We start from the raw sequence: 10602 nt of genomic DNA on the forward strand, positions 1-10602 counted from the left end.
CAGGTAAGAATGAGGAGGCAAAGCTCCCTGCTCCCGCCAGGGTCCATGGGTAGAAAGGCCCGGGCTACCTCCCTCTCCTTGTCCTCTCAGGACGGCAGCCTGTACCACTCCGGACGCTACGATGCCTCCCTGTCATCTGCCCACAACCCCACACTGCTGCCAAGAGGTTCTTCCTTTAATCCAATTTATATCCTTCATTATACCTTCATTTTGCCTAGCTCAGTGCCTGGAACATTGTAGGCCCACAATACATACTTTAGAACGAATAAATAGATAGATGAATAGATCTCTTCCTCTAACTCGGAGAAAGCACAAGTTTGCTGCATTTTCTCAGGGGACACAGACCTGTCACTCACGTTTCTTGTACTTCCTGACGTGCGTGTCGGGTAGGGGGATGGCGACCGGAAGAAAAGTGTTCTACGTATCAGGTACTTGACATACATTTTATTACTCTGGGTATTATTATTCCCAATTTACTGGGGGAAAATGAGGTTCGGGAAAAATAGCCAAATGTGTGTCTGAGGCTGAGATTCAAACTTAATTCGACCCAAAGCCAGAGGTCTTTCCCCTCATGAAGCCACCTCCCTTGGAATCTGACGTCTGTCGCTATATGGCCAGGCTGACTGCCAGCTAGCTAGCCTAGGGCACAACACCTATATCTGCCACCTCTGGACCGTGGAACTTTACCACTCACCATCACAGGCAGGAGCCTTTGAGCAGTGCACAAACTACCCAGCCTTCCATGGCTGTCCTGCCCACTTTGCTGGGTTGCTATGAGGATGGAAAACGAGAATGTACGTCCAAGCGCCTGGCTCAAGGCGAGACACAGAGCCCACGAACGACAAAGACTGCTCCTCTGCTCCCACAGACCTTGCTATTTTGACCCCTCTGGGCCTGAGGTGCCACAGGCAGTTGGAGTTAGATGAAAATAGCTCCTCAGAGGCTGCTTTAGACAAGCAAAGAACAATTCACTGAGGCCTGAGGTCAGAATTGGAGTAGGAAAGGAAATTGGAGGCAGAAGGACAGGGGACCTAGTCGCCCTGAGGCCACCCCCACTGCTGGGAAAGAGAGAAGGGGAAAGAAACAAGACAGTGGTGCTTTGCCTAGGTGGTCAGAGTTGGGGAGCAACAGGACATTCCTCTTGCAAACCCCCTGCAGCCTAGGACCCCAGACTCCTGCTCGTCCCTCCTCTGCAATGCCCCAGACCAAGTGGGGGCCTGAAGGGGGTGCCACCTACATGGCGTTGGCGGTGACTAGCAGGTCTGCATTGTCAAAGAGTGTGACACCGGGCACTTCGACGACGAGCACATATATGAGCTCGATGGCCAGCATGAGCACCAGCTTCCCGATGCAGCTGATCTGCAGGAACACGGAGCAGGCCAGCAGGCTGAGCAGCACGCTGTAGGTGAAGTACTGCGGAGAGAGGGCAGCAGGCCTTCAGTGCCCGGGCCCCAACCACCCCGAGCATCCATCCAGCCTGAGCTGGCCTCAGGTGAAGCCTTTCTGGGGATATTTCTGATGTTAAGCTTTTGATGTAACATGAAGGGCCCTGATTAGGAATCAGAAAGTGGGGTTCCAGGCTGATTTTGACCAGGACTGGCAGTAGGGCCCAGTGGTTAGAGCATGGATCCAGGCTCTGGCAGACTTTAGTTACATCCTGACTCCTGTTTGTGTGACTTGGGCCATATATTCAACCTGTTTAAGCCTCGGATTCCCCATTTGCAAAACCTTCTATATCATGGGCTCACGGTAATGATTACACAAGATGAAGCCACTTGACACAGTGGGGAGCACAGGCTCCGAGCCCCTGGTCTGCAACTTTAAATCCGAAGTTCTGAAAACTGAAAATGTTTTCATTACTGATGTGGTGGCAACACCTAAACTGACCTTATTTGGTGGCAAAACCTGAGCCAACTGACATGATGCTAATTATCATCTTTATCCTGCTTCCTGAGACTATTCATACATTTTGCTTCAGAAGTATGACTGTTTCATTATCACATGCTACCCAGACTACACTGGGGGGTGTGAGGTAACCTTTTTAAAATCTGAAAAGTTCCAAAGTCCAAAGTATATCTGACCCAGAAGGCTTCAGATGAGAGAGTGTGGTCCTGTAATATTTATCCTGGGGGAGCCCCTTCTGGCCTCTGGGCCACAGTGTCTTTCTCAAACAACTGAGGGGGCCGAACCAGACAGTCTCAGAGGTCTCCTTCTGTTCTGTCATCCCTGATGCTAATTCTAGACATCTCAGCATCTATTATTTTGTCTTTTCTTTTGAATTTAGCATCATTATTTCTGAGTCAGACATGGGGACTCACTATTTACTGCCTGCCTTGGGCTGGAGGCCAAATGGCAGTGGCTGGCAGTGGCTGTCAGTGGGGGTGGCTCCCAGGTTGGACCTTCTGTCTCCCCAGGACTTTAGGAACACAAAGGACTGCAGAGGGCCCCTGGTGACTGGAAGGGGAGGGACCAGCCTCGAGTCACCACCAGGAACCGGGGCAAAGGAAGGAATAGGGAGGGTACATCCAGATAATTCAGCTCCAAGGATAATAAACCCGTCCTTGGGGGATGAGGCAGGGGATCCCAAAAGCTAGCCTGGATTCCTATTCAGACACAGGGCCCAGACAACCAGGAGGCCGAGGCTTAATGCTGTTGTCTCCCAAGGGCCTCAGGGTCTGTGAAGGTGGCCAATCAGAACGACACCGTGCGGTGGGGTGCGGTCAGCCCTGGAGCTGTAGCCAGCATGGATTAGCAGGCCCGAAACTGGTGGGGCTGGTAAGGGCTGACAGCTGAGACCGCCTATCTCTCACAAATGAGGAGTTGGAACAGGCCCTCTCCGGGCCTTCTTGCCCGACTCCTCAGCTTCTTCCATGGAACAACCACCAGGAGACACGTGAGACCAAAACGGCCTGTGCTTCTCAGCAAACAGGCTTCAGGCAGCAGATCCCGTGGTTGGTCTCTCGGCCAGATGTGAGAAGGAACAGAGGCGGGGAGCAGGGGGCATCTCAGAACAGGGGGGAGGTGAGGGGTGGGTGCCTGTGAGGCCTCAGCCTGCTCGCCCCAGGCTGCCTGAGGAGCATGGCCGCCCAGGGAGAGGGAGAGCTTGGCCTGAGCCCAGGGACAGGTGGAGGAGAAGAGATGATCTAGTGAGCATCTGCAGAGCCCTGCCCTGTACTGAGTTTCCCTCGCCCCGTCTATACAGGTGAGACGGATCAAGCTCCTTCCCAGTGAGCGGGAGGAAGGCCAGTACTGCGACAGCCTGCGGGGCCTTCACTGCAGTTCTGGACTCTTCTGAGTCATGGGCCTTTTGGCAATTGGATGAAAGCTTGGACCCTCTTCCCAGAGAAGGGCAAAACTGTCATAATCTTACAGGTTTCATGTGAGCCCTCGGCAGGGACCTGGGGTGTGGAAACCGCCCAGTGCATGGAGTGGCCGCCCTGGGTTGGAAGCCTGGCCTGCTGCTTACTCGAAAACCGCTCCCTGAGAAAACGAAGCAAGGTGAATGAAGCAGCTTGCATACCACAGGCATTTAATACATGCTGCTCTCTAAGGGTTCTCAGCGCTATTTTTTAAACCCAATAATCTATAGGTACGCAATTTCTTTCTGGGGTGATGAAAATGTTTTATAATTAGATTATGATAACGCTGCTCAAATTTGTGACTATACTACAGGCTACCGAATTGCACATTCTGAATGGGTGAGTTTGATGTCAGTCCCATTCTTTCCCTCCCTACTTTCTGACCCACAGCAGCAGGGCTCAGCCAGGCTCTCCTGAGGCAATTTGGGGTCTGCTGCCCAAGCTAAGGGTCTAGAAACAGCTCCACCCTTGGGTTAAGAACACAAACTCTGGAACCAGATGACCTTGGTAGGAGCTCTGGCTCTGCCACCTACTAGCTGCGTGACCTTGGGCAAGTAACCTTTCGGTGCCTTAGTGTCATCTGAATAAAGGAAATAATAATAATAATAATAGTATCTATGTCATAGAGTTGTGAGGATTAAATGAGTCAATATATGTGAAGCATTTAGCACAGTGCCTGGCACATGGTGATTGCTGTATAAATAACAGCTATGTTATTATTGTTGTTATGTTATATTGAGGAGGTTGGCCTCTCTCCCTGGTGTCTGGCACATGGAGTGAGAAGACTGGGAAAGGTCTTTGGAACAGCAGTGAGCTTGAAGGCCCTTGACTCTTGCAGAGCAGCCAAGGACAAGAAGGAGCTGGGGTGGCAGGGTTTCCAGCTGCATCCAGCCCTCTCCCTGCCCAGTACCTCAGGGAAGTTGCAGTTGGGCCAGGGGCTGCCACAGAATCCCTGCTCGTCACCCAGGCTGTAGTTGAAGGCCGACTCCACCACGTGGCAAGCGTTGACCTGGCTGGTGCTGATGTTGTGCTCATCCGCCAGGCAGCCGAATAGGTCCTTGGAGTTGCACATGAACTGGGGGTGGGGGAGGAGAAGGTCAGCCTCGGGGACCAGGCCAGGGCAGCCCACCTCCACAGGGCAGTGAGTGCACATATACTCTCTGTCTCAGGTGCAGCCTGACTCTGTCCAGGGACAGGAGAGGAGCCTAGAAAAGGCTGAGGACCCAGCAAGGTATATCCACTGCCCAGGGCAGGGCTCCTAAAAGTCCCCTGGGACTGCCCTAGTCCTTGTGGCTCCTCTAGCCATGAGAGGAATCACATCTGATCGTAGACCCGAGGTGAGACCTAAAGAAGGATTTCCGGGGAGGAAGAACTCTAGTGGAGATTCTACCCAGCCGATGCTGTGGGCTCCACAGGGTTTCACCTTGGGGCTGGGGAGGTGCTGGTACTCACCATGTTGACAAATGCTGCCAGGAACACCAGGGTGATGGTGAACACCCCAACCAGGGTGCTGTTCACCTTGGACCGCACGATCTTCCTGGAGAGGGTCTGCAGAGGGGCGGGGAAGAGCTGTGGGGTGGGGAGATGAGAGACAGAACAGAATTCAGCGGGCACTTCACGAACCACCACAGAACCAGCCCTCCCTCCACCGTCGTCTCTCTCCAGCACCAGCATAACCCCAGGACCCTTCCTGAGCACCCTCCCGGGGTGCAAGCCTCCAGCCTCACCCCACTGCACTACTATTCCCAGGCCGACAGCAGCCCAGATATTGCACTGGCCAGGAGCGGGTCCACCCAGGGAGCTCACGGATGAGAGGCTGGATGGAAGGAAGAAGGAAAAATACTATTTTGACCCCAACAGAAAAGCTGAGGAAAAATGTACCCGCCATGTGAATTCTGAGCAGCTCAGAGTTACAATCAGGGAGGGGCAGAAGGTGGCAGTTGAGGAGTCATGGAGAAGGCCCAGAACTTTCCCAGGGAGGGTCAGAAGGCTTCCTGGAAGAGGCAGAGGGAACTGTGGGTCTGAGGATGCAGAGAGGGCCTGGGATCTGGAGGAAGGGGTGGGCTGGTGAGAAGGGGCGGAGCGGCATGTGAGCAGGAGGGCGGGCTCTGGACAAGTGAATTCAGTGAGCCCACTTAAGCAGGATGCTCATGGATATGCCACGTTGCACACCTAACCGTCCCTAGGTTTCCTTCAGCTAGACAAAACATATGTCCACTCAAAGACCCACTGTGGTTTGGGTAATTAAATGATTGGACTCTACCAAAGCTGGAACAGTTGGCCTCGTCCACCACGTCTTCCTCATCTCCCAACCACCCTAGACTAAAGAAAAAGCTGGCAGACCCAGAGAAGTGGAAGCTTCCTGAATGTCCGTCCATTTGATGAACGGATAAACAAAATTTGCTATGTCCACACAGCGGAATATCATTTGGCCATAAAAAGGAATAAAATGCGGTTACGTGATGGTGTGACATGGCTCGACCTTGAAAATGTTACGCTAAGTAAAAGAAGCCAATCTTAAAAGGCCATATATTATATGATTCCATTTATACAAAATGTCCAGAACAGGCAAATTCATAGAGGGAGAAAGTAGATTAGAGGTTGCCAGGGGCTGTGGCAAGCAGGAAATGAGCAGTGACGGCTAATAGGCTTGGGGTTTCTTTTTGGGATAATGACAATGTTCTAATTAGACTGTGGCGATGGTTGTACAGATTTATGAATATGCTAAAAATGACTGGATTATAATTTCATCCACCTTTTATAAAGGTGGATTTTATGGTATGTGAATTATATTCCAATAAAGCACTTACTAAAAAAAATCTTGCTCAGTCTCTTACTAGCTGTCTGATCCTAGGGGTGTCATTAACAGCTTTGAGCCTCAGTTTCTTTATTGGTAAGTAGGGAATATCTATCTCCCAGGGTGACTATGAAGATGCATTTAAAAGTGCTTTGTAAGCTGTTAGATTCTATAGAAAATTTAGTTACTATTCACATTTTAAAGAGCTATGTTGCCAATAAGAACGAAAGTACTTGTTTCCTATTAAAGGAATTTTTGTTTTCACAGCTGGGAAAGTGTTTTGGCACTAACATCAGGATCTCACTCTGACATGACAGATGGTTTCTAATCTTTGCCTGCTTCACATTTTGCCACTCCATCCCCCCGCCACCCATGTTGCTTAAATCAGTTTAGTTCTGATCACCCTATCCATCAGTTAAAGGGCCTCCTTCATCATTCTGCAATCACCAATGATTGGGGAGCAGGATATGCAGAGGGTTTCCTGGTGAACGTGGGACCAGGAGCCCCATAGGGGCCACCCAGAGACTAGGAGAAGAACTGCAGGCTTTAAAAAAAGAATCCAATCTGGAATGTGGCTCTAACATCTTAGGAAGGATTGACTCTTAAATGTATTGGCTTGCTACGGGCCGATTTCCCTTGCCACCCTTTAAAAAGACCCACTCAACTTTAAAACCTCAGCAAGAACCCAGGAAATGATGCTTTCGAAGTCTCCAGATTTGACATACTGCCTTGGTATCTGTTTATAGAGTGTCTCATCTCCTGTAACCAAAAGTTCATCTGTATGTTGACCCTAAATCCCACCTTCACTAACTGCCTGTGGATGATAAAACTGCTCACCTGGGACAGAGCTCCTTGTGGGGCGGCAGCACAGCTGCAGGCAGACGTTGGAGAGCATTTTTTTTACAGCAGGGTTGTGTGTGCAAATCAATCACTCAAAGCTTGTTCACAATCACAGCTCAGAAAAAGAATCAATTTTATAAAATTCCCAAACCAAAATTCTCAGTCTAATTAATTCGAATCAATTCTACATAAAAACGAGAGTGGGGACATAATAAACCATGACTGGGTGAGGGATAGTTTTGATCCTGGCCTCTCTGAAAGTCCACAGGCAAATCAATGACCTCCCTGGGGACCTGGTGTGGGGCCAAGGTGTTGTGGAGATAAAAGAAGGTGATGAAATCTGATGGTAAATGTTTAAGAAAACAGCCTTTTTAACAAGGAGCTAAAAAAAAAAAGAGAGAGAGAGAGAGAAGTAGTAGCTCCTACTTCACAAAAGTATTTTAAAAGATATGAAAATTTCAGAGGCCAAACAAGGCAGGCAGAATTAGGCTTCACATCACTGCTCTTACCACCTGGCCTCTCAGGGGTCAACTGGACGTATTAACAAAGGCAGTGTCCTGGAGGGGAAGGACTGTGGGCTCTGGAGTCAGGAACCATCTAGGTTTAGATCCTAGTTATTCCACTTTCTGGCTCTGAGCCTCATTCTTCCCATGTGTAAATCAGATGTAATATGAGCCACTTTAGAGGCTCAGGCAACACAGCTTGAAGAGGCAGGACTGAGAGCCAGACCTTAGACTGCCTGACTCAAAAGCCACTGAACACGTGCCTGGTAACAGCACAACCTCTCCCTAATAGACAAAATGTGACCCTGAGCATGTTGGTGGAAAGGTGAGTGTGGGACTCCTAAGTCCCCACAGGGTAGAAGATGCCTAAGGTAAGAGGTACTGGGAGTGAAGACCTATTAGAGACAATGTGGGCAGCAGTCAGCGGGGAGTGGTTGAAAGTAGAGGAGGGAGTTAGCCATATTCAGGCAGTGGGGAGAAGAGAGGAGGTTTTTTGGTGATTGCACAGAGCAGACAGAGCCTAGAAGAAGCTCTGGTCATAGTTTTCCAAAGCTCAGACAATTGGGACCCAGGGGTCAGCAAGATACAAGCTAAGAGGGAGCCAGCAGCCTAGAGGATGAGGAAGATTTAAACATACACACTCATGCACTTGTGCACACGTGTATACACACACACACACACACACACACAGCTCATGCGCTTGTGCACACGTGTACACACACACACACACACACACACACACACACACACACGCAGAGAACTATGTGGCTGAGTACTCCTTCTGGGCCTATCTGTACCTAAGTCTCAAACTGCAGAGAAGAAGTCTGAGTAAGGATGTGCTAATGAGCCATAGTAAAGACAGAAGGCCCACGTCAGCATGTGGGGAAAAGAGGGGTTCACCCTCTTCTACCCATTTGGGTGGAGGTGGCAAAAGTGCCGGCACTGTCAAGGGTAGGCGTGGGCTGCTTCACTGGACGCTGGGGCAGAAGCCACAGTGAGACTGATGGAACAGTCAGAGCTGGCCGAAGAGGGAAGGAAGGAAGGGGCTGTGCTCGGGAGACGTGAGTGAGCTCAGCATCCCTGGAGGTGATCAAGCAGAGGCTTGCCCACTGCTTACAGGGTTACCATAGAGAAAGTCCAGTCTCAGGTGGGTATCTGGGCTGCCTCACTGCACGGGTCCTTTGCAATCTGAGATTGTCTGAGTCTGTGGACCACGTGTGATGGCAGGGAGTGATTCAGTATGGTTTTCTCTAAAAAAAAGCAGCTCTGGGGCCCAGGGCAGCACTGATGCTCTTTGGAAGTGAGACCAGGACTTTGGGACAAGAGGAAGACAAAGGCACCAAATTCGCCTCACCAAGAAAGCTAGGGCTGTGTGTGAACTGGACCAGCTGTATCAGGAGATCAAACAGGCTCAAGAGGACAAGGCAGTCACAGCGCTCAGTAAGTAAGACGGGAAAACCTCCCAGGAGAAAGGGTCCGAGAAGCTCCCCGACAGACAGCGAAGGCGACTACGTCAACTCACTCAGATCTCTCTCTCCGAAAAGGTTAAAATATGGACAATTCGAGAAAGGAAGTCCAAGTTGTTTGGGGGAAATGAAAAAGCAGCTAACAGAAAAGAGAGAAATCTAGGTTCTAGTTTAAAAACCACAGACCGTGTATAGCTTTGATTCTGATTTGAAACCTCAAACAAACAATGACTTTGCCTCAGTTTATAATTTAAAGAGAGAAAAGATTTGGGGGGGGGTTTCAGAAAGAGAATGTTTAAGAGGCCCTTTTAGCTACGGTGTGCTTTTTTGTGTAGGTTGTTATGACTATTGTGGTAAAACATATATAAAACCTAAAAGTCACCATTTTAAGCATTTTTAAGTGTACAATTTAGTGGCAATAATCACAAATTGTTGTGCAGTCATCACTGCTATCTGATTCCAAAACCCTTGCATCACTCCAAACAGAAACTCTGTACCTAGTAGGCAGTAACTTTCCATTTCCCCTCCTGCCAGTCCCTGGTACCCTCTCATCTACTATCTGTCTCTACAAATCTGCCTATTCTGGATACTTCATTTACATGGAATCATACGGTATGTGTCCTTTTGTGTCTGGCTTCTCTCACTTAGCATGTTTTCGAGGTTCATGAATCTTGCAGCATGTGTGAGAACTTCATTCCTTTTTACGGGTAGGTAATGTCCATTGTATGCATATACCACTATCTGTTCATCAACAGATGGACACTTGGGTTGTTTCCACCTTTTGCCCATTGTGAATACATGGTGTGCTTTTATGGCCATGAGATGAAGAAAGTGGGACTGGGATTGCCCACTATGGAAAAGCAGGCTGGAGTGGGAGCGTTGCTGGGGAGGCTTGACAACGAAAGGGAGGACCAAAAGGCAAAAGGCAACTGAACACAGAGCCTTGAGGAAGATGCTGGTAGAGAGGCAGGCGACCAGGATGAACCCCTACGATGCAGCAAAGCACCCAGCTGAGCACGCAACTCGACTTGCTACGTGACCCTGGCCCGCCCTGCCCCTCTCCAGGCGTCCACTTCTACATCAGCTCAGGCAGAAGGCTGCACCACACTGGATGATTCTCAAGGCCTTCTGGTTGTGAGAGTACACCGAGATTCTGACCGTAGAATGACTGAACAGTTAACAGCCTAATGAAGGACTCTACGTGGAGGGTGGAGAAAAGGTATTTTGGAAGTGACAAAGGTCCAATCCCTTGGGAAAAACATGGTTCCCACTGCCGAGTGTTTAGGAAGTGATGGCAGGGCCCGGTCCACCCACACATACTCCCCGAGGCTTGGCTCTGAGTGTCAGGGAGGAGCAGAGAAATGCTTACAGCAGAAGCTGGAGAGGACTTGCACCTGCCCGGGGACAGAGTGCTTTCTGGGACGAGGATGGACCTGTCAGGGAATCCTTGAACTACTGGAGAAGAAAATGAGGGGAAGATGTGGTGGGCAAGGCAAACGGGACCCTGAGTGATTTTTACAACACACAAGACACAGCTGGCTGGGAGACACATCATGCCCGAGAGGAGGTAAGGGAGAAAAACACAGAACAGGCTCTTACGCCCACATTACTAGCTGTGTGGCCCTGTCTGACATGGT

At 49.9% G+C, this 10602-nt stretch overlaps 1 protein-coding gene across 1 annotated transcript in view; it reads right to left on the reverse strand.

The window, feature by feature from the left end:
• Nucleotides 1-10602, reverse strand: part of ADCY5 (adenylate cyclase 5) — a 136316-nt gene that overhangs the window by 14009 nt on the left and 111705 nt on the right. The window contains exons 13-15 of the mRNA XM_006905596.1: nt 4812-5049; nt 4270-4434; nt 1238-1413 (exon numbers count right to left, since the gene is read on the reverse strand). Coding sequence (XP_006905658.1) covers nt 1238-1413; nt 4270-4434; nt 4812-5049 — 579 coding nt within the window. The remainder of the gene's footprint in view (nt 1-1237; nt 1414-4269; nt 4435-4811; nt 5050-10602) is intronic.

This window comes from Pteropus alecto, unplaced genomic scaffold (assembly GCF_000325575.1).
Source record: "Pteropus alecto unplaced genomic scaffold, ASM32557v1 scaffold251, whole genome shotgun sequence".
NCBI classification, from domain to species: domain Eukaryota; kingdom Metazoa; phylum Chordata; class Mammalia; order Chiroptera; family Pteropodidae; genus Pteropus; species Pteropus alecto.